The sequence below is a fragment of the Rana temporaria genome, chromosome 13, assembly GCF_905171775.1.
Source record: "Rana temporaria chromosome 13, aRanTem1.1, whole genome shotgun sequence".
In the NCBI taxonomy this organism is placed as follows: domain Eukaryota; kingdom Metazoa; phylum Chordata; class Amphibia; order Anura; family Ranidae; genus Rana; species Rana temporaria.
Window position 1 is genome coordinate 40268734 of NC_053501.1, and position 25209 is coordinate 40293942.

Below are 25209 nucleotides of genomic sequence, written 5' to 3' on the forward strand. Positions count from 1 at the left end.
CCCACTAACAGGCCAGGTTTTATGTATTACCTTGGGAAGATGCAGACTAGAATACTGCAATCGCTGAGCAAAAAATGATATGACCTGTGATGTATTTCAGTTACCTTGCAAACCTGGCCTGTTAGTGGGCCCTGAGGACAGGGTTGATGACCACTGCTCTAGAGGATTGATAGGTACAACACGTACAACAGCACTTTAAAGGGGAAGTTCCATTCGCCTTGGGGCTGCTTTAGCTGATTCCTTGTTAGTAAAAGACGATTCACGCTTTTTTGTCTGTTACAGCGTGATGAATGTGCTTACTCCATTATGAACGGTAGTTTTACCAGAACGAGCGCTCCCATCTCATAACTTGCTTCTGAGCATGCGCGTTTTTTTTTTCGTCGTTTTAAGCCCACACACGATCATTTTTTACAACCCGAAAAACGACATAGTTTAAAACGATGTTAAAAAAATGCAGCAGTTCAAAAAAAATGTTGTCGTTTTTCAGAACCTGAAAAATGATGTGAAGCCCACACAAGATTTTAAATGACGTTTTTAAAAAAAACATTTTTTTCATGCTGAAAAATGATCGCGTGTACGCGGCATCAGACTTGTCATACTCACCTGGTGAGACAGGTAGCGAAGTGGGTGGAGGTGTGGAGCACAGAAAAGAAATAGAACAAATCCCCAAAAAGATAATCGACTGTTTAGATAGATAGGGGATGGCCAAGGTAGGAACTTAAAGTCCCCTTTCAGGGTAAAGGTCTACTTTGATTAAGGCATTTTGTATTGCTTATCTGGTGTTGTGTTTACTAATTACTGGTCTTCAGTTGATGGCAATGTATTAATTTTTGTGTGTGTGTGTTTTATTTTATTTTTTTCGGTCTACAATACATTTTACCTGTGCTTAATTATCAGTCCCACTTTTTTAGAACTGCAGTCAATGCCAGTGCAAACCCTCCTGAACCTGCTCTGTGTGTACTCATGTTTCCAGTGCAGTCCCTAAACCACATCCCTCAACCAGCCATTGAACCCCGCACCTCCCAGGAACAGCGACAAAGGTCAGATGTCATACTTCTATTATTTAACTATTTGATGGATTGATTTTAGCAAGTGATACTGCACAGTTCTAGCGCCAATTTTTTTTCAATTGTCACTTCCATTATAAACATTACACTAATGCCGCAAACAGACAGTCGTTTTTTGGCGATGGAAAAAAAACGATGTTTTAAAAAAACGTCATTTAAAAGATCGTGTGTGGGCAAAACGTCGTTTTATGTCTTCAAAAAACGACAAAAAAAAAAATTCCAACATGCTGGAATTTTTGTGTCGTTTTTTCAAACGTAGTTTTTTGTTTCACAGAAATTGACCGTGTGTAGCAAAAAACAACGTTTAAAACAACGTTTTTAAACCCGCGCATGCCCAGAAGCTAGTTATGAAGCGAGCTTCAATGGAAAAAAGTGGTGAACGTAACCTCGCTTTGCTAGAGCATTGTGAAAAAACGATGGTGTGTAGGCAACGTCGTTTTTGAAAAATTAAGTTTCAAAAAACGTTGTTTTATTTCATGATTTAAACGTCGTTTTTTTCATCACAACAAAAACGACCGTCTGTACGCGTCATAAGGGTGGATTTACATTGTACTGTGTGCATGCACTGTGCGAGGTAAAGCTTACAGATGGAGGTGAATGAGGCCATGTAGTTTCTCTTTCACACTGAACTGCAGTGCATAGATGTGAGACAGCCACATAGGGAACTATCGGTTACATGGCATTCATTTTTGTGCAGTGAAACACATGTGTGCATTAATTGGACAAGTCAATAGACCTAACGAGTGTTATTTTTGTAGGGATGAAAGTAGGCAGTTGTAGAAGAAGCTTGTCAAATATGGCGGCTATAATTTCTGGCTACCTCCTGGTAATGCTAGTTTCCTGGCTGTCTGGATTCAGTGCTTTCTGATCCACTGATACAGAACAAGCATGTGAAGTTTAAGTGATGTCAGAGCTCCTGATCTGTATATTTGTACCACTCTGGGACTCAGAAAGCATTGAAGACAGAGGATTTATGCTAGTGTCCTTTTCAGATAACACTTAGCAAATTCAAAGCTTGGTTCACACTAGCCGACTCCAAAGGTGCGTGATTTTCAATGCAACTTTGGAGTCTGACTTTGATACACTTGTAGGCTCCTTTCATACTTGCGTGACTTGGGATCCAACTTGTGAGACCCCCAGTCGCAGGACATGTGAAATGCAATGTATTTCTGAGAGCCAATTCAATTGACACTACTGAAGTCGCTGCAACTTCAGAAAAGGTTCCTGCACTACTTTGATCTGACTTTCATGCGACTTTAATGCCAGAGGGCCAGATTCTCGTACATCCGCGCAATTTTGTGCGGGCGTAACGTATCTGATTTACGTTACGCCTCAGCAACTTAGACGGGCAAGTGCTGTATTCTCAAAGCACTTTCGCCGTAAGTTGCGGCGGCGTAACGTAAATCGGGCCGGCGTAAGCCCGCCTAATTCAAATTTGGATCAGGGGGGGCGTGTTTAATGTAAATTTAACTGTGACCCGACATGATTTGACGTTTTTCCCAAACGGTCCATGCGCCGTCCGTGGAATTTCCCAGTGTGCATTGCTCCAAAGTACGTTGCAAGGACGTCATTGGTTTCGACGTGAACGTAAATGACGTCCAGCCCCATTCCCTCACGACTTACGCAAACGACGTAACTTTTTAAAATTTCGACGCGGGAACGACGGCCATACTTAACATTGGTATGCCGCACTTTTGCCTCCATATAGCAGGGGCAACTATACCCGGGAAAAGCCTAACGTAAACGTCGTAACTTTACTGCGTCAGTCAGGCGTACGTTCGTAAATTTGCGTATCTAGCTGATTTACATATTTCGACGCGTAAATCAGCTTACACGCCCCTAGCGGTCAGCGGAAAAAATGCAGTTACGATCCGACGGCGTAAGAGACTTACGCCTGTCGGATCTAATGGATATCTATGCGTAACTGATTCTAGAATCAGGCGCATAGATATGACGGGTTGGATTAGGACTTACGACGGCGTACATGGTGCTGCGCCGTCGTAAGTCCTTTCAGAATCTGGCCCAGAGAGTGTAAAAGTCTTATCAGTCGACTCCAAAGTTATACTGAAAATCGTGCAACTTTAGAGTCGACTAATGTGAAAGGAGCCTCACGCTCTCTGGCACTGGAAGCCATGTCAAAGTAGCACGGGAACCTTTTTCTGAAGTAGCAGTGACGTCATAGTGTCAATTGAAATGGCTCTCATAGAGATGAATGGCATTTGACATGTCCTGCGACTTTGGGTCTCAAAATCGGATCCTAAGTTGGCAGGAGCATGAACCGAGCCCAAAAGTTTACTAAAGGTTATATAGACTCTCAGGCTACTTCTACTCAGATAAATATTGGGCAGTCACTGCTGACCTTTCCCTCTGATACTGCTAATTGCCGGTTGTTCTACTCTCCTTATCTTTGATTCTTTTTGAGTTTCTGACTTGGAACAAGTATACACAACAGAGAATTCTGTCATCACTCTGAATACACTTGTTGCATGCTTGTTCTGTGTTGGTGGCTCAGAGCGCACGTAGCAATCACAAAAGGGTCAGCATTGCAAGCCCCCACATTTCTCTTAAGGAGAAACAATTGTAGTTTTTGATCAGTATTTATTTATCTACTATGATATCATTTTTTTATTAGTATATAAAATGGCTTCTTTTAAGGATACAAATTTAATACAGTGCGTTTTCTATGATTCAGTGAATGCTAAAATGTCTGATAAGAAAGCCCAGCACTAGCTCTGCAGACAGAGGAACTAAGGAAAATGTCCCTTCCTATTTACTGTATCTCTTTGGATGTAACTCAAGATCCTGCTATTGGGTCTACAGTCCTAGTTCAGCAGTAAACCAATCATCTAACGCTTTGCTGTACCAGACTTGAACTTGCCACCCGCAGGCTACAGAAAATATAAACTGTATGGGCCAGATTCTCAAAAGAGATACAACGGCGTATCTCCAGATACGCCGTTGTATCTCTGAGCGGTCGTATCTATGCGCCTGATTCTTAGAATCAGTTACGCATAGATTTCTATTAGATCCGACCGGCGTAAGTCTCTTACGCCGTCGGATCATAACTGCATATTTACGCTGACCGCTAGGGGCGTGTACGCTGATTTACGCGCCGAAATATGTAAATCAGCTAGATACGCAAATTCACAAACGTACGCCAGGCCGACGCAGTACAGATACAACCGTTTACGTTAGGCTTTTTCTTCCCGGGGGAAAGTTACCCCTGCTATATGAGGCGTAAGTGCGGCGTACCAATGTTAAGTATGGCCGTTGTTCCCGTGACGAAATTTGAAAATTTTACGTTGTTTGCATAACTCGTCCGTGAATGGGGCTGGACGTAATTTACGTTCACGTCAAAACCAATACGTCCCTGCGGCGTATTAGGAGCAATGCACACTGGGAGATTTCCACTGACGGCGCATGCGCCCTTCGTGAAAAACGTCAATCACGTCGGGTCATGGTTATTTTACATAACACACGCCCACCTCTTCACAATTTGAATTAGGCGGGCTTACGCCGGCCTATTTACGCTACGCCGCCGCAACTTTCTTTTGAGAATACGGCACTTGCCTGTAAAAGTTGCGGAGGCGTAACGTAAATAGGATACGTTACGCCCCCACAAAGTTATGCCGATCTACGAGAATCTGGCCCTATGTATTTGTTTTTACTCATGAACATGGTACATAAAGAAAAATGTGAACAACGTTATTTATTCCCTTTTTAATATTGTTTTTGCTTTCATTCCATTAAAGCTGCCGTGTCTCTTGTGGCAGAGACCAGTGATTCAGGAAAGTCACCCTTAGTGACTCCAGCTCCCCGCAGGTTTGCTCCACAGCCAATATCTATGGATGTACAGCCTCCACCCAAAGCTGTACTGGGGAAGGAAAATGTCAAAGAGTCTGGAAAATGCCACGAATGCAGGTGAGATTCTTGGTATTTTACATGGCAAAAGCGCAAGTTCTCTTCATGGTGCACACATTACAGAATACTTGTTGATTCAAGCCGTTTACACTCAAATAGGGCAATTTCCCTGGCTAAGCCTGCTTGAGGAAAAGTTAAAACAACCAGAATAGATTTTTTTTCCCAAGAATTATTGTTTACTCCAAACAATCCAAAGTTTCTATTGTCAGTGGACATCTTCAGGGGGACTTTGTAGCATCCAGGTTCCTGGAAAAACACCTACAATATAAGCATGCATATTTTTATGCTAATATGATCTGTGTTCAGGACCTAGACTTTGCTGACCTAAGAGTAAAAAAAATCAACTTTGTAATCAGTATATTCATTTGTATATCATATAGGTGATAAATAACCTTCTATAGTGATTCTGAAAGGAAAAAATGCTGAATGTCTGAGAATCATCAGCACCGCATTCCGTGATTGAAAATTACATAAAAAAGAACCAAGATATGGGATTTTAAGGTTCCAAAACACATAGGCCCGGATTCACAAAGCACTTACGCCGACGTATCTACAGATACGCTGCGTAAGTGTAAATATGTGCCGTCATATCTATGCGCTGGACTTTGAAACCAAGATACGCCTGAAAATAGGCTTCATCTGACCCATGTAACTTTCCTATGCCGGCGTATCATGGGCGCATATTTACGCTGGACGTAGGTGGGGCATCCATTGATTTCCTATTCACATATGCAAATGAGGGAGATACGACGATTCACGAACGTACGTGCGCCCGGCGCATAATATACGCGGTTTGCGTAAGTCGTATGTCCGGCGTAAAGTTATTCCCCATATATGAGGCGCAGCTCATGCTAAGGTATGGACCAGGGAACACAGCCGTTGTATTTTACATCGTTTACATAGTACGTGAATAGGGCTGGGCGTAGGTTACGTTCATGTCGTAGGCAGTGATTCGACGTATCTTAGGCAGTTGTTCCGACGTGATTCTGAGCATGCGCACTGGGATGCGTCCACGGGACGGCGCATGCGCCGTTCGTTTTAAGTACTTGTATGGCGCTCGGCCCATCATTTGTATGGGGTCACGCCTCATTGGCATGGCTCACGCCCACTTCCACCTACGACGGCCTACGCCGAGGAAACCCAGCGCAGTTTGGGAGGCAAGTGCTTTACGAATTCGGTGCTTGCCTCTCTGCGCGGCGTAGCGTATATTAGATTCGCTACGCCGGCATAAATATGCGCCGATGTATGTGAATCCGGACCATAATATATTAAATATATAAAAAAATGTATTAGACATTTAAAAATCAACATTTGTTGTCAGAAATAACCATACAATACATGGAACAGATGCAACCGATTTGGATCTCAACAGTTCAACATCCAGTGATCGTACATACAGTGCCTGATAAAAGTTCTCCTAAGGAAGCCATCGTTATGGCGAAACATGTAGAGATCCAAATCGGTTGCATCTGTTCCATGTATTGTATTGTTGTTATTCTGAGAAATGTTGATTTTTAAATGTCTCTAATAACTTTTGATATGTTTTATGTGTTTTCTTGTTTTGGCACCTTTTTAAAATTCCATATCTTGGTTTTTTTTTTATGTAATTTTTCATGGTGCAAAAGTTTTTTAACAATTGTACGATTGCTCCTGTTTTACTGTGCTGTCATATAGTTCAACTCGTGACTAAACGTTTTATTTTTCATATTTTCCATATGTACATGGGCTGCATGTGTTTATGGGTATTTTTTCTGTAAATTTATCAGCTTCTTGTACTAAAAGACTGTTCTACTACTTCTTTTATGGACCAAAAACTTTTAAATGATTATTTGTTTTTCAACAGGTAAAATTCACTTCTTGCAGCAGATTCTTGGACACGATGGCACTCCCTTGTCAAAATCATCATACGCAACTCACAATCCCTTAAACCTCTCAAAGATTGACAGCCAGCCATTTAATAGCCGGTAATCAGATTTCGACTGCATCATACATTACATTTGTGTTTTATAGGGTGATATTTCCTGTACTGTGTCAATACCCTCATATAAATTGTGACCGATTTAGCTTGGAAATGCTTTGAAAAACCTTTTTCTCTCTCTGAAAATGCTGCTTCCTTCCTCACCCTGCAGTGCTTTATGCAAGTATTAGGGATTACAGGAAGTGTTATGTTGGCCACACCAATTTAGACTTTTTTTTTTTTTTTTTCTTTGGCCTACAGCTAACATTCTTGCATTCACACTGCACACACACCGATGGATGAATCTCCATTGCGGCTATAGTATTCTGGCTCTGCCAGCTGTCAAAATGCCCAAACGCTGCCTGCATCTGAATCGATGCAGATGCTGTTCTGCCAACATGTTTTTCTACTGGGCTCCTTTCGATTTTCAGCCGAGGTGGTAGGCAGCCAAGTGTGATACACACTGAGCAAATTTCTGCCTGTCAAGCTTTACTGTGAGGGATACAAGGAGTGTTAAGCCTCATACACACGATCGGCACTTCAAACAAACTTTTCCGTGGATTTTTGTTTGAAGGGAGTTGGCCGGGCACACCCATAGCATACACACGGCCGGACTTTTCTGAAAACTTTCCCAACATCACATGGTTTTTCTGCTCTTTATCGCCACCCTTTGGTCAACTTCTGCTATTGTTGGTTGATTTTAACATTGGTTCTGGGCATGCGTTTTGTACTTTGGACAAAAGTCAGATGGATTTCTGTATATACACGGTCGTGACTTTACACCATCAGACTTTTGTTGCTGAAAAGTTTGCAGAGAGAACCTTTGTCCGATGAAAACCGAAAAAGTTTGTCCGATGGAGCGTACACACGGTCGGATTTTTTGGAAAACGTGCTCATTTTGAAGTTTGTTGGCAAAAAGTCTGACCGTGTGTACGAGGCTTAATTGTGAGCGTAAAGCCCCATACACACGGTAGGACTTCAAAATGAGCACGTTTTCCAAAAAATCCGACCGTGTGTACGCTCCACTGGACAAACTTTTCCGGTTTTCATCGGACAAAAGTTCGCTCTGCAACTTTTCGGCAACAAAAGTCCGATGGTGTAAGTCCGACCGTGTGCACAGAAATCCATCGGACTTTTGTCCCAAGTACAAACACGCATTCCCAGAACCAAAAAAAAATCAATGTTAAAATCAACCAACAATAGCAGAATGATCGCAGTCTCGACTAGTTTCACGGTTACCCGCTTCCGTCTCTTGGGGGACCCCTGAGCGTCTATTCTTTGTTTGTTCAATTTTAATAGTGTTAATTGTATATTTGATTTTCCCAATAAATCAATTTATTTTATTTTTTACTACATTGTATTTTGTTATTACCAGTACCGAGATAGTCCAGGAAATCCCTTTTGAGTGGAGATATTCCGGTGTAGCTTCAGCCACTACCCCCTTCTCCCCACTCTCCCCCTATTCTACTTTAGTAAATTGTTTGATGCTACGTTGTCATTTTCTTTTATGTTCCTTAAGTGAAGCCATACTCCATTTTTTGGAACTATAGCAGAAGTTGACCAACGGGTGGCGGTAAAGAGCAGAAAAACCATGTGATGTTGGGAAAGTTTGCAGAAAAGTTCTGCCGTGTGTATGCTATAGGTGTGCCCGACCAACTCCCTTCAAACAAAAATCCACGGAAAAGTTTGTTTGAAGTCCGATCATGTGTATGAGGCTTTAGGGTTACAAGGAGAGCTAGTGTTCGCATTACAGGCAGCATTTGGGAAAGGCTTTGGAGTTGGACATTAATTAGATCAGGAGTTCTGATGTGCTATTCCATCTGGTGATAGTCTTTCTTTAAAGCCTAAGTGCAGCCAAAATAAACACAAAAATCAGTACAAGGGACCTAACTTACAGCCAGTAGAATTTGTCCTGTGTGCTTATGCTTCTTCTGTTAGGTGTAATCCTCTTCGGGTGTTCCCCCCCCCCCCCAAACTCCTGTGGGGGGTTTGAAGATCTGTGGGCATGGTCGCAGGCTCTCATGAAGAGTGCCTGAATCTGCCTGCTCTTTGTGCCCAGCTCCTCCATTCATAGAAGCTGTGTTATAGCTTCTATGAATAGAGGATAGGCAAATTATTTAAAGGTACACTCCCTTTGTGCTTTTCATTCATAAAAGCTGTAGTACCACTTCTATGAATGGAGGAAGTGGGGGGAGAGAGACTCCTACCACACCTGAAGATTACAGTGGTGGGGGGTATCGAAAGAGGAGGATTTCACCAAACAGAAAGGGGTACTACTGACTGTACTGTAAGGCCTCGTACACACGGCCGAGTTTCTCGGCAAAAACCAGCAAGAAGCTTGCTGTTTTTTTTTTTTTTGCCGAGGAAACCGGTCGTGTGTACACTTTTCGACAAGGAAACCGCCGAGGAGCTCGTCGGGCCAAAAAGAGAACATGTTCTCTATTTCCTTGACGGCAATGGGAAAATTTGGCTCGCCGAGATCCTCGGCGGCTTCACAAGGAACTCGACGAGCAAAACGATGTGTTTTGCCCGTCGAGTTTCTCGGCCGTGTGTACCAGGCCTAAGTTGTATTAATTGTGCTAATCTTTGTGTTTTTTGCAGTAGGCAATTGGGGAATTCAGTAAAATAAAAACAGTTTTGAATGTACGACGGCCAGGAATACATGATACAGTCTGTGTACTAGTTGTTTTGTTTTCTGTATGAAGTTGAACTATATTGTATTATAGGTCCTTTTACCGTTTCTGCTCTATGGATCTTGTCTTTTGATTGATATAAGATTTGAAATCCCAGTAGCATGATGTAAGCTGTCTCTGCATCCCTGCCACTTCTCCAGCTGCTTCTTAAAAATGTCATTTATTTACCCCTTGTTTCCTATTAACACACCAAGGTGTTCAAAATTACACAAGGAAGTAATTCTGTGACTTTAGTATCCATAACAACAAGTGCTATGATCCGCTTTACTTTAGTGAGTTACCATGAGAGGCGAGTAACTGGCAGCACTCCAAGCCCGATTCACAGGAAAAGCACAGTTATTGGCATGGTTTAAAGTTGTCTGGACTGCTTACTGTTTATTGTGTCTACTTGGATCGCCTTGTGCCAGCTTCCAACTGGAGCACATCCAAGACCCAGGCTGGAGCTAGAAGAGGCCATTCTTTGTAATGAGATACCACGCCATGTACAGTACTCCTTCTATACATATCAAGTATTCTAGGCAGCTTTGTTGGAGGAGGTGTGGAGATTAGCTGATGGCATGCAGAGCTGTGATTTGTGTTCATTTGCTCTTAATATGTATTTTTGTGTGGACAGTTGTTTAATTTTTATATGATATTGTATGTATAGTGTGAAATGTGGTGTGAGCGCCATAGTTTTGCATGGATTCTGATCTTTAACACTCTGACTTGAAATCATACCCTGTATATATTAAAAGTGAGTGGGTGAGTAACTTGTATAGTGCCACAAATGCGAACTAAATCGCCTCAAGGTGCTTTTTGCATCCAGCGTCGTCCTGTGTCTTCAGAAGAGGTGGGTCTTACGTTTTTTTCTGATGGTTTTCTTCCATGCGGATGTTTGTGGGTCGAGCGTTCCATAGCCGTGGTCCTTGGGCTTTAAATCTTTGTTCTCCATTAGATTTGTAGTGGGTCTTGGGGATGTGGAGGAGGTTTTGGTTAGTTGACCGGAGGGCGCGACTAGGGGTGTAGCGTTTTTATTTTCTCGCATAGGTATTGAGGAGCGTTTCCTTGTGTGCATTTGTGAGTGAGGCAGAGGGTCTTGAATGTAGCCCGATCCTTCATGGCTAGCCAATGGAGGGTCCTCAGGGGCTGGGTGATTGATTCCCAGAGTTTTTTTCCCGTTGCCAGTCTGGCTGCTGTGTTCTGGACAACTTGTAGACACAAAATTTGGTATTTGGGAAGCTGAGGTAGAGGGAGTTTGCATAGTCGAGTTCGGAATTGATGATTGTTCCAACTACTACTGCTGTGTCCTCTTGCGGCATGAAGGGGATGAGTCTACGCAGCAGGTGGAGAAGGTAGTGCGATCCGCTGACTACTGATCCTAATTGTGCGTCCATAGTCATGTCTGAGTCAAAGATGACTCGGAGGCTTTTGACTTTGGTGCTTGGGGGGGATGGTTTGTCCAAGGATGGTGTGTGGTGTGCATGTTGTCCTAGAGTTTTTCTTTTGGTTTGCGTGGAGAAAGAAGTTCTGTTTTGGATCCATTATCGATCAATGAGAGGCAATTTTCTAGGGCTCTGGTCTATGTTTACTGGAAATAGCAGTAGAATCTCAAACCGCGTTGCATTCGCTTCACTTACTTACCCCTGCCAAGATCATTGAGAAAGCAGTAAGCAGTAGTACAACAGCTACAACTCCATTTAGACACCTACAAACTCCTAGACCCACTACAATCTGGATTCCGGCCAGGCCACGGGACAGAAACTACACTTCTCAAAATATGGGATGACGCACTTAAAGCAGCAGATGACGGAGAATCATGTCTCCTGGTGCTGCTGGACCTCAGCGCAGCTTTCGACACAGTAGACCACAAAACTATGCTCACACTTTTTACCAGTAAACTGGGTTTATATAGTGAAATACAGGATTAAAAAATCCATCTGATTGTTTAGATGTTGAATTTTAAAAGCAGAGGCAAAGCTGCTGATCTCACAAGTTTGTTAATATGACAGAACACCGCTGCTTTAAAAAATCAACATCAAAACAGTCTGAGGGAATTCAAGATACAGAATTTCACTACATAAGCTGAGTTTACTGTTAAAAATAAGTGTGAAATGCAAAACTCTGGTGGGTGTAACAAGATGTCCGCTTGATGCCTTCTCATTGTATCCTTACTGTGGAGGAGTGCGGGGTATAGCAAGATGGCGTCGACAGAACATCTCTTTGGTTACAAAATCTGACGGGTCACCTAATCTAACGAAACACTGACGTTTTCTTATGGGTGAGCCTGCTGGGTCCCACACACAGCTCTGCTGTCTGCACAGACTACATGCGGCACAGTGATGACGTCACTGCTACATTTAGAAACTCGGCTATTGCCTTGTAAAGGTATCTGATGTACACAAAGTGGATTTATATCCTTTGTGGCTATTGAGAAATATATTCAAATAAACATTTCTGTTTGCAGCGTTCGGCTTATAGTGCCATCTCTTGTGGTCTGGGACCCCTGGAGAAGGGAATATAATAAAGGATTAATTATTCACTGATTAAACTTGTGATGAATGAAAAGCTTGACACAAAGCACTACAGGTTCACGAGCTCTCTCAGTACTGTATTCCTGTATAAGCTACATGTCCAGGTATTCTCTGGGCTGGTGGAAGAAATGGGGCATGAAAGGTCTAATAAACCTTTTAATGCAATGAACTTTTGTCTTTATAAAGCAGGCCTGTTACTCGGTACTATTGCATAGGGGGCTTCACAGCGATATTCCCAGGTTAAATATAACGAAATATAATGAGATCATTAAAAAGACCCTCCTTGCCATACACACACAAATGCTTGCATGCAGTTGGGACACTTATGTATATAAATGTCTATTGCATAACACATCTTTGATATCTTCAAACACGATAAAAAGACAATAAGAGAAAAACTATATAATACCGTTCTTTATAAATTTGCTCTTTTCACCTAGAAATGCCAATGTTTCTATTCCAGCTTTTTCCAGAGTGATGGTGTCACTACAAGAACCAATGTCACCTCTAGCACTGCAGTCCAGAAAGCTGATGATGTGTTGCAGGACCTGAATACGCTAAAGCAGGAAATGCAGAAACTGGTAAAGGTGAGGTAGTGCAGATCCATCTTCCAGTATTGCTACTCTCTTGTCTGAGTGATTTGCCTAGGTAACCTTGATGGAAGTAGGAGTGGGTATCTGTCAAAACCAGATACCCGCTCCCTCGCCCCCAATAAAAGGGGTTGATTTACAAAAACTGGGGAGCTAGTTTTTATAAATCAACCCCAAAGTGTCCAAAAGTTAAATGATATCCTTAGGGCTCTTTCACACGGGTGGACCGTATGTCCGCTTTTTCATCCATCCGTGTACGGATGAAAAAGGGACATACATTGGTCCCTATGAGATCGTGGGTGCCAGCGGATGAACATCTGCTGACACCCGATCTCGCCCGCTCATGCATTCCTCCGATTCTGCAGATGGAGGAAAACCCTATTTTTCCTTCCGTCATCGGATCGGGTGAACACGGACAGACGGTCCGTGTTCATCCGATCCCCCCATAGGGGAGAGCGGAGAAAAGACAGGGTGGTCCCTGCACAGTGTGCGGGGACCGCCCTGTCATCCGCCGGCTCAGTGGGGATCAACGGAGCGATCCCCGCTGAGCATTACTGATCCGCCCCGTGAGAAATGGCCCTTATTCTTCAGAAATAATCTATTCACATTCACTACTTAACGACCCTGCAGTTTTTTTTCATGAAACAGTGTTTTTCTTCCTCCTTGTAACCTCATCCGTTGGCTCCCAAACCTCTCCTTCGCTTTCTCTTCTGTTTATTTGGAGTAAGCTGTGCACGCTAATTGAAGTCATGTGCACTGCTCTATGCACACTACAAATCCCATAGTCCAGTGGCCTCCAAACTGCAGCCTGGGGGCCAGATGCAGCCCTTTCCTTGCTTCTATCTGGCCCTTGGGACACTATTCCTCCAACTCACATCAATGATGAGGCACCATTCCTTCTACTGATGCCATCAATGCTGCACTATTCCTCCCACTCACACCATCGATGGAGAGCTGTTCCTCCTACTAAGACCAATGATGGAGCCCTATGCCTCCCACGGACACCATGGATGAGGCACTGTTTCTCCTACTAAGACCAATGATGGGGCACTTTTTCTCACCATCTATGGGGTAAGGTTCCTCCTACTATGACCAATGATGGGGCGTCATTCCTCCCATTGACACCATTGATGGAGAACTATTCCTCCTGTTAAAACCAATACTGGAACAGTGTTTACTCCCACCTGATGCCAGGACATTTTCTACTCACTCTGGCCACAGTCCGGTGCCCCCCTGAAGCCTGAAGGACAGTAAACTGGCCCTTTGTTTAAAACGTTTGGAAACCTCTGCCATAGTCCATAGCCCATCTCACGAGGGTGGCTACATTCTTAAATACAGTGGGACCGTGGAGAGCGAATGTAGACAAACTTTAGCTGGAAGTCTAATCACAGCAGCAAATTGAAGGAATTTGGAGGTTTGGAGGAAGCTGAGAGTAATAGAATGTACTTTTTGAGTTAACAATACATATATAAATGAATATATTTACAATATACATTTTTAGACTAGTGTTTAGTGTCACTTTTAATGTGGAGTGTCATTATATAGTAATGTTTACTTATTAAAAAGCTGTGTCTTTAATCTGTAAAGGCAAAATTGTTTTCTTGTCACCTAAGATACTTTTTTTGGTTTATTAAGGATGCAAAGCAATGGGCATCGCAAGGTGAAGATTTGAAGGTATGTATGTTGTGCATTCATTTTCATGATTTTTATCATATGGTACAGGACACAGAAGTTGATTCTTAGGCCATTATATTGGGTTATACTGTATGCTGCTACCTTCAAGTGATTGAAAACTGGCAAAAGCTTCACTGGGTCTGCCTCTTGGTGTCCCCATATAACTCAACCCACTCCAAGCGGCTGTGCCTAAATCCTCCCAGAATTTTTTTTTCCCTTGACCTTTTATTGTCTAAATGCCAAGGTACCTTCCTGATGCCCTCCTTCAGCACAACTTTTTTGTCCATGCCTTATCCAAACTATAAAAATATATATATATTTTTTTTTTCTTGTTCGTGCTATTCAGTTGCCCCACATGAGTCTGTTATGTTTTTTCCCCTCTTATACAGGGGTAGTGTATTGCTCTCAGGCCCTGCTACTGTCTTGCCCTGGCATGTCCTCCCTGGCTTCAGCCCTCAGGCTCTCTTGCCTACCCTTTCCACAGATGCAGATCTCCAACTCACACTTTTCCGAGCTAGGGCAACTATCCTGCTTTCCATTCCTTGACTTCGTTTTGACCCTGGTTGTGGGTCACTTCATTACTGATTTTTCTTTCTCTAGGCTCGGTTCACATCTAAATGTTGCACACAAAGCACTTTCACTATTCATTCTTAATGGCACCCAAGCTCGGTTAGTGGATGCATGTTTTGCAGCACTACAAATGCCCCCAAAATGCTCTGAAAAACTAGTGGCGTGCCACAACTGAAAAGGTTTGAGATAGAGGTACATCGAATGGAAATTTTTGGTGCTGAAACTGAAATCAAAAATGCAGGATGCGCGTGACTGAAACCCGAAAAAACTGAAATGACAGGTTTAAAAAAATATTAATATATTTTTATATGTGGATTGGATGGAAACAACTGCGCTATGTTCGAATGTTGGGTTCTGGATTAATAAGCAGCAATTAATATGTAAAACAACATAAGAAAATATGGAAAAAGTGTAACTGCGTTAAACCAAAAATTAGTATTCCTCTTTGGGCTCTATGCCCTCTATATGTGCTCCTCAATGTAAAACTATTGTACCTGAAAAATTAATAACAGACACAAATAAAGTGATACGTATTAAATAACAGTGATATATATACCTACAAATGAACATGTAAATAGATCAATGTCCTCTCCATCCGATGTAAGGTGAATTACAATGTAAGGTGAAGATAAATTATTCATGCAAAAAAATATAAGCAAAGAAAAAACGAAAGAAACAAAAATCAATGATCAAATATTATGTATAATGTCCCAGTGAGTGAAGACAGTCCATAGATAAGTGTCAGATTAAACACCCGTGCACAACCCAACTGATGAATGCTTGTGATCCCAGCGAACCTCATGTGAATCCACCACCGTTATTCAAAAATCTGCTTACCAGATGCAAAGGTCCTCATGGACCAAACCCAGCATATCACTCCAATAGGGAACTGGTTAGTGGTATATCCGCGATACAGCAGAACTTCACAAATAGGCTCAATGGCAGGGATCATATAAAAGAAAGAAGTGCTTCCATAGCATAAAACCAGGGGTATTTTTATTTGAAACAGGCACATAGGTATACAACTCACATTTCAGATGATTTTCAAAAGCTTCAAACCTGTAGCGCCGGCCGGACGCTTACAGGAAAAAGACCGCTCGTGTAGAGATTACAACGATGAGAGGAGATGACGTCGGCACGCCGCTCGCTCCGCACGACACGTTTTGTGATAGGTCACTTCGGGGCACTGAGTCCCCCGAGCCGAAGTGACCTATCGCGAAACGCGTGGTAAAATGGGTCAAAATCGTGGCTAAAATTGCTGCGAATTTGCAGCAAAATCGCGTGCGTTTTTCTATCACCATTTTCGACCCAAATGTTTAAATGGCCGACATTTCGGTGCATCTCTAGTTTGGGAGCTTCTTTGTGCATCTTTAACACATAGGACAGCCCATTCAAGTGAAGGAAGAGTAGAAGAAAGACTAGCAGGAATGTACTTCCCTTACATCTTCATTCATGGAGATAAAGTTCCACCTGCTCTGTAGTCTCTGGGAACTTTATCCTGACTTTTGTACTCCTTCTTCATTCTGTACACTCTTCTGCTTTGTCCTGCTTACAGTATGTGAATTCATACCCTGCAAGTCCTGGTTGACTTTGTAATTCCTTTTTTTATATCTCCTGAGACCTTGGAACTCCTTTATAACTTTCAGCTGAAGATGGTTCTTTGTTGTCACCTGCTGGAACTCCAGCAGGACTTTGTTTCCTAGCCTTTCTGGTTTAAAGGATTTCCCTTTTCCTGGTAGGATCAACAAGTCAGGCCCCGTACACACGTCCGAGGAACTCGACAGGCCAAACACATCGAGTTCCTCATCGAGTTCTGTGTTGAAGCCGCCGAGGATCTCGGTGAGCCAACTTTCCTCATTGAACAACGAGGAAATAGAGAACATGTTCTCTATTTGGCCTGACGAGATCCTCGTCGGCTTCCTCGGCGAAAAGTGTACACACGACCGAGTTTCTCGGCAGAATCCAGCTCCGATCGAGTTTCTGGCTGAATTCTGCCGAGAAACTTGGTCGTGTGTACGGGGCCTAACAATTAATGAAAAAATTGCCTGGGGGAAAAAAAAACTAGTACAACCACCACATTTAAGAACTAAGCAAAGACAAATTATTTTATGTGCTTGGTTTAGAGCATCAATGTAACTTGACTATTGTTAAAGATTATGTAAACCCAACATTTCACGTTCCTGATATGTTTCTGCCGTACCATGTACTTGTATGGAAAAGTATCCTGTTCTCTTTTTATTGCTTCCTTTGCCGGATATTCCTGGTGTTCCTGCTAGTCCCTCTGCTATCCTATTACAAAATGACCACACTAAGCAGGAGAACACATTGTGGTCGGTTCTCTAGCTGTGCTGGGAACTCGGCCTGCTCACCTCCATTGATCAGACTTATCCTGACACACCCACTCTGCACAGCAGCACACCAACCGGGAGCTTGGTGTAATGCTGTCTCCCCCCAGCTCTTGTGTAGCTGAGAACAGAGGGAAAAGGGCAAAAAAAGGCATTTATCATGTTTTTTTTTCTATACACAAATGACTTGCTTTTCATTTTTATTTTAAACTGAATGGGTTGTTTTACAAGGTGAGGACTTGCATATACTCAAAGGTATACTATATACACTACAGGGATTTTAGCAAACTTTTTACAGAATCTGACCTTTTTATTAGAGCATTCTGTGATATGGTAATTGTACGTTATTTTTGTAATTTAATCACTTCCCCTTACCCCCCCCCCCCCCCCCGATCCAAGCCGTGGTGATGTGGGGAGATTTGTATTGCACGATCATTGTACTCCTTGCATGATGGGAGGGACCAGAAAAAGATTTTATATATGTGGTCTTTGGTTATTGGCATTCTGCCTGTATTTATAATGTATATATATATATTTTTTTTTAGTATAATCCTTTTTTATTCAAGGTTTCCCAAAATTATCACATAATACACAAATAATGTAAACAGTATCATGGAGGGTAATAATCCCAACTTACAGTACAACACAAACAAGTTAGGCCATCTGATCCAGCTATACAACATAAGTACATCCTTAATTCAAATCCTCTCCCTATCTAGTTACTACTTCCGGGGTAAAAAACTGTATTACCCTTCACCTATTGAAACAAAAATAAAGAAACCACCAGCAATATCTGTTTACCCATTTTGCCTAGGTACTTTGATAACTCTTAATTGGGCGCTATCTCCTCCTTACTGTAACTTCCTATTAACCCTCCATTTCTTATTTATCACATTATTTAAGTATCCAACTACTTCCCATTCATTTATAATATTTTCATCTTGTAGGCAGTAAAAGGATAATGTTAAAAAAATAAAAATTAAACTGCAAGGGAAGTCCGCTGTCTTTAAATTTTGATCTCCAATGCTGCATAGTCTGTACTTGCTATCCACATATTGGGTTACATATTTTTTTTTTTAACCATGATGAAAATCGGTGTAATGCCAACGTCTCTTTTGTCTTTAGCCAAGAGCATCGTCCATCATTACCTCTGCTCCTGTATTTGCATCACATTCCTTTCGTCAATCAGCTGTAAATCTACCAAAGTCAAGGTTTGAGGATGCAAAGCGCATCTTGAGAGAAGTGCAGAATAGGAAGAAAATCTTTGAAGACAATTTAGAAGCCATTAACCGGGCCAGGGATGGCACTGCTTGGCACTCCCTCATCAGTGCTTTGACCACAGATGGGTAATATTTACATTATTCTCTATTATGCACTTTTTTTTTTTTTTTCTTTTTAATACTGTGTTTTAGTTTGCATGAAGTAGTTAGGATTAGATCCTTGTTTGAATTGTATTGCTACCTTGGAGGGATTTCTACTCAGACAGGACTCGAGATGAAAAGTGAGGATAAATCTCCCCAGTGGGAACACAGGCGGAAACGCAAACCTTTCTGAGGCCCAGATTCTTGTACACTGGGTGTATCTCTGCGGCGGCGTAACTTATCCGATTTACATTATGCCGCTGCAAGTTTTTCAGGCAAGTGCTTTAATCACAAAGCACTTGCCTGTAAAGTTGCGGCGGCGTAGCGTAAATCACCCGGTGGAATTCAAATTCGGCAGGTAGGGGGTGTGTATCATTTAAATGAAGCGCATCCCCTCGCCAGAACGAACTGCGCATGCGCCGTCCGTAAAATATCCCAGTGTGCATTGCTCCAAATTACGTCGCAAAGACGTCATTGGTTTTGACGTGAACGTAAATGACGTCAGCCCCATTCACGGACGACTTACGCAAACAACGTAACTTTTTCAAATTTCGACGCGGGAACAACGGCCATATTTAACATTGGCTGCGCCTCATATAGCAGGGGCAACTTTACGTCGGGAAAAGCCTTACGTAAACGTCGTAACTTTACTGCGTCGGCCGTGCGTATGTTCGGGAATTCCCGTATCTAGCCAATTTGCATACTCGACGGGGAAAAAGAAGGAAGCGCCACCTAGCGGTCAAAAAAAAAATGCAGTTAAGATCCCACGGCGTAAGAGACTTACGCCTGTCGGATCTAATGGATATCTATGCGTAACTGATTCTAAGAATCAGGCGCATAGATACGACGGGTCGGATTAGGACTTACGACGGCGTACATGGCGCTGCGCCGTCATAAGTCCTTTAAGAATCTGGGCCTGAGTTTCTAACTATTTCTCTTAAAAAATGTTTGGGTTGGAACTCCACATTAACAAACAGATTTCAGTGTACTGAGTACTGTAGACAGCAGAGGGCATCTGTTGCTTGCAAGAGGGTTGCAGAAGAACCCTGGAAGGTCAGTAACATAAGATTAAAAAAACAAAGTTTCATAAAATTTGTGTAAAGCCTTTAAAATGGTATACAGATGTAATTGGCTTGAGTTAAATTATAGAACCTCTGTCAGATTTTTATTGCCACCCACTCAAACAAAACAAGGCCGCATCATGTATAATTCAGCCTTTTATTAATCAAGACAGACCAACCAAAGAACCCCACCTGGATCCTCCCACTCAAATGCATTCCAGATCTTTATTAAGTTTAATCATACAGCTTTATGACAGTGATATCATATCCCAATGGGGCGCTTGTTCCATTAACAACTGTCTTTGAAGGCATTTACTTTACTTTGGAGAGATTCAGATCCGCTTCCTGTTGCATCTTTAGGACAGGGGTTGAGCCCCGGGTTCAAGCTGATGTGGTGCGTTAACTTCAGTATTTCCTGTGCGTTACCCACACTGCATAGCAAGCGCACTGCGTTCATGCAATCTGCTGCAGCTGTCTAGAAAAAGTTAATGACGCCCCAAAAGCAGGTCGCAAAACGTAGCTGGTCTGCAAGTGGTTAAGGACCCTTTCACGCTGGGGCATTTTTCGGCGCTTTGGCGTAAAAAAAAAAGCCTGTAATGCGCTTGAAAGAAGCCTCATCTGCAATCCCAATGTGAAAGCCCAAGTGCTTTCAGAGCTCTTTCACACTGCCAGCTCCCAAAAAACCCTGGTAAAGTGCTGCTAATACCCCTTTCACACTGGGGCGTTTTTCAGGTGCTTTGGCGTTTAAAAAAAGCCCCCCCAATGGGAAGGGGGCTTTAAGGCTGCATTCACACCTGAGCGTAGGTCGTTCGGTCGTTTTTTTTCCAGCATTTTGTCGCGCGTATTCATGCTTATTTGCGCGTCTGCATACAGCGTCGTCCGACGTTTTTGTACTTTGACGTTTTTTATTTTAGCCAATAGGAAAAATTATCATCTTTTCATCACTTGTTGCTATGTTGGTAGATTTTTTTTATCTTCTGCCTGGGTGAAATGTTCTATTGATTAAAGTGGACGTTCACCCGGAAATGTTAATTTTTAACCTTAGATTGATGCTCATTTTGTCTAGGGGAATCGGGTAGTTTTTTTAAAAACGAAGCAGTACTTACCGTTTTAGAGATAGATCTTCTCCGCCGCTTCCGGGTATGGGCAGCGTGACTGGGAGTACCTATTTGATTGACAGGCTTCCGACGGTCGCATCCATCGCGTCACAATTTTCCGAAAGTAGCCGAACGTCGGTGCGCAGGCGCCGTATAGAGCCGCACCGACGTTCGGTTTCTTTCGGCTACTCGTGACTCGATGTATGCGACCGTCGGAAACATGTCGGAAGACTGTCAATCAAATAGGAACGCCCAGTCCCAAAGACCATACCCGGAAGCGGCGGAGAAGATCGCTCTCTAAAACGGTAAGTACTGCTTCGATTTTAAAAAAAATACCCGATTCCCCTAGACAAAATGAGCCTCAATCTAATGTTAAAACATTTTTTTCGGGTTAACTCCCGCTTTAAAGCAACAAAACGCCCGTAGCAAACGCCTGTTGTTGCGCTATTCGCTTGAATCGAGCGTTTCCATTACTTTCTATGGGAAATGTTTAAAAACGACCAAACCGCCCGATTCGCGCGACAAAAAAGGGTACGGAACTTGTTTGAGCTTCGGGGTCAGGCGTTTTGGAGGGGAGATGTGAACCATCTCCATAGAGAATAATGTATTTTTTCCCCTCTAGCGTTTTTGAGCGTCGCGCTTCAGGCGACAAAGCGCTCAGGTGTGAATGCAGCCTAAGAGCGGTGTATTCAATGCTCCTAAAGCGCTGCAAAGAAGCTGCTTTCAGGACTTTTTCTGACGCCCTGCCAGCGCAGCGCCTCAGTGTGAATGCACTCGGGCTTTCACATTGGGATTGCAGATGCAGCTTCTTTCAGGCACTTTACAGGTGCTTTTTTTAACGCGAAGACCCCTTTCACACTGGGGTTTTTCAGGCGCTTTTGTGTGAAAGCACTCAGGCTTTCGCATTGGGATTGCAGATGTAGCTTCTTTCAGGCCCTTTTTAACGCTAAAGCACCTGAAAAACGCCCCAGTGTGAAAGGGGTCTAAAGGAAACCATATGAAGATGTATATGTAATCTAACCTGTCGCTTATACCTTCTTCTTTTTCCAGTGATATTTCAGAGAAAATGCGAATTCAGAGAACTGTGGATTGTTGGATTAGTAAAATGGATTCCGAAATTCAGGTAAGTAATGTACTGAACCATTAAGAATCAGAGAAATAGTACCTGTTCACATTAAATTTGGTGATTCATGATTTGTTAAAAAAAAAAAGTGATTCCACTAACAATGTATAGGGGTCTCAACTGCAGCCCCTGACATCACCAAGGCCACAAATAATGAGGTCTTGCCATTTCTCCTTTACAAATCAATGCTCCCACTAACACTGCAGACTTTTAGGCCCTGATTCTCAAAGGACTTGCCATGTACGCCGTCGTAAGTCTGAATGAGAGCCGTTGTATCTATGCGGCTGATTCTTAGAATCAGTTACGCATAAATTTGGCTAAGATACGAGCGGCGTAAGTCTCTTACACTGTCGTATCTTAGGGTGCATATTTACGCTGGCCGCTAGGTGGCGCTTCCGTAGATTTCCGCGTTGAATATGCTAATGAGCTAGATACGCCGTTTCACGAACGTACGTGCGCCCGGCGTAGCAAGATACGTCGTTTACGTAAGACCTACGCCGGCGTAAAGTTACCGCTCATAAAGCAGGGGTATGTCATGTTGTGTATGGACGTCGGAAACGTCGGAACAGCGTCGTGTTTTACATCGTTTGCGTAAGTCGTCCGTGAATGGGGCTGGACGTAAGTTACGTTCACGTCGACTAGGCATTGAGCGGGCGTAATTTAATTTGAAAATTCGACGTGATACTGAGCATGCGACGTTCGAAAAAAGCGTCATTTACATGGGGTCATGATTAGTTTACATAAAACACGCCCCCCCTGTTCCTCATTTGATTTAGGCGCGCTTACGCCGGCAAAATTACGCTACGCCGCCGTAACTTTAGACGCAAGTGCTTTGTGAATACAGCACTTGCCTCTCTAAGTTGCGGCGGCGTAGCGTAACTACGATACGCTACGCCCGCCTACATTTACGCCGCTGACTGTGAATCTGGCCCTTAGCGTCCAAGGGCCAAGCAAAGCATAGGGTCACAGGTTGGGCTACTGGGTTGTACCAATTTTCTTGAATCCATTTTTCTTTTGGTTCATGTGTTTGAATTACTTGATGCTTTTTACCCTTAAAGGGGAGTTCCACCCACAATTTCACTTTTTAAATATAAATACCCCTGTAATACACAAGCTTAATGTATTCTAGTAAAGTTAGTCTGTAAACTAAGGTCCGTTTTGTTAGGTTGTTACAGCATTTAGATAGTTTATAATCTAGAAACAGACCGTGGCCATCTTAAGTGTGGGCATCATGAAGCCAGACTGTATGACTTCCTGGATTTCAGCTTTGCATATCTCGCACATGCTCAGTGCACAAGCAATGTAATAGGTTTCAGTCAGGTTTGCAAGGACTACTGGGAAACATGATGCCTATCCCAGAAACCCTTGCAAATAGCCTAGGCAAATAAGGAGGAGGAAGTAATGAAGGACTACAAAATAAAGGTATTTACAAGCAACAAATTAAATAAAAATTGTCCATTCTGAACACTATGAGATTAGAGCATGCAGCACAGACAAACATAAAAAAATGGGTGGAACTCCACTTTAATATGTTTCACTTTTTCGATTAATTTTGTCAATGAGCGGTGTGGGAAACTTTGGGAATACTGTAATCTTTGTAAAAAAGCTAGAGTAATATTTTGTTCTTTATTTCATCAATAATATAGCATTTATAATACAAGGACTTGCATTCTAAGGCACTGGTGCCCAACCTGCGGCTCTTTGGCACTTTCTGTGCTAGTCTCTAGTGTTGAGCAGAATATGCCATATTCGATTTCGCGATATATCTCGAATATATATTCGAATATTCGAGATATATTCGCTAAATTCGAATATTCGTGATATTTTATCGAAATGAAATTATTGCGATTTTTCGCTATTGCGAATGCGAAAATAATTGCGATTTTTTGATAACTGCGGTAGGAGCACTCTGATTGGCTCAGAATATTCGTGATATTTTATCGAAATATCGCAACATGCGAATGCGATATTTATTGCGCAATTTCGAGAAATGCTGGAGGAGCGCTCTGATTGGCTCAGAATATTCGTGATATTTTATCGAAATATCGCAACATGCGAATGCGATATTTATTGCGCAATTTCGACAAATGCTGTAGGAGCACTCTGATTGGCTCAGAATATTCGTGATATTTTACAATACAAAATAATTGCGAATATTCGGCAAATGCGGAAGGAGCACTCTGATTGGCTCAGAATATTCTTGATATTTTACAATACAAAATAATTGCGAATATTCGGCAAATGCAGAAGGAGCACTCTGATTGGCTCAGAATATTCTTGATATTTTACAATACAAAATAATTGCGAATATTCGGCAAATGCAGAAGGAGCACTCTGATTGGCTCAGAATATTCTTGATATTTTACAATACAAAATAATTGCGAATATTCGGCAAATGCAGAAGGAGCACTCTGATTGGCTCAGAATATTCTTGATATTTTACAATAGAAAATAAAAAGTGTTTTGCATTGGTGGTGATTCTTTACTCTATCCATCTGTCACAGCCGTTTGTCAATCAAACACCTTAAAGATTGAACACGTTCATGCTGCATGCTTTGGACTTTTTTTCACTTCACATATCAAAGACATTTTATGAAAGATTATTTTTCTATTATTGGGACTAGATTTCTTTATATATTTGTTTCACTGTGTATTTCACAAGTTATTTGCGCTTGCTTATTTTATAATTTGCCCACATGTCTTGTCACTAGACATATTTTTTATTCTTGTAGAGCGACTCCATTTTCTGTCATGTATTAATTTATGTTGTATAACATTTTTGAGTTGCTGCTGTATTCTCCCCTTTTTTAAGGTATGCGCAATTTTTTCCTTCTTACAAAAAATAATAATATCAAACATACAAATATTCATAACATACACATACACAAAGCCCCCCCCTTTTGCATCAGAGACAATCAGAGTTCTCCTACCACAGTTATCGAAAATTCGCAATTATTTTCGCATTCGCAATAGCGAAAAATCGCAATATTTTTTTTTTCAATTTGGCAACATAAAAGGATCGCCTCAGCTTAGCTACTCGGCCCAGGGTCTCTAATCATACCAGCAATGCTTTTAGACGTCGATAGGATGTGATCTGTTTTAAAAATCAAATTGAAAAAATGCGAATATTCGGAATTGCGAATATTCACCGCGAAATTCGAAATATAGCGCGATTTCTCGAATATGCTATATTCGAGCCGAATATTCGCAATGCGAATATTCGTGAGCAACACTACTAGT

General features: G+C 42.2%; 1 protein-coding gene across 1 annotated transcript in view; it reads left to right on the forward strand.

Annotated features, from left to right (window-relative positions):
* The window catches only part of KIAA0586 (KIAA0586 ortholog), a 198372-nt gene that overhangs the window by 22902 nt on the left and 150261 nt on the right, over positions 1–25209 (forward strand). The window contains 7 exon segments of the mRNA XM_040331961.1: positions 4820–4915; positions 4917–4988; positions 6832–6952; positions 12612–12735; positions 14374–14412; positions 18453–18673; positions 21897–21969. Of these exon segments, the coding sequence (XP_040187895.1) occupies positions 4820–4915; positions 4917–4988; positions 6832–6952; positions 12612–12735; positions 14374–14412; positions 18453–18673; positions 21897–21969 (746 nt within the window).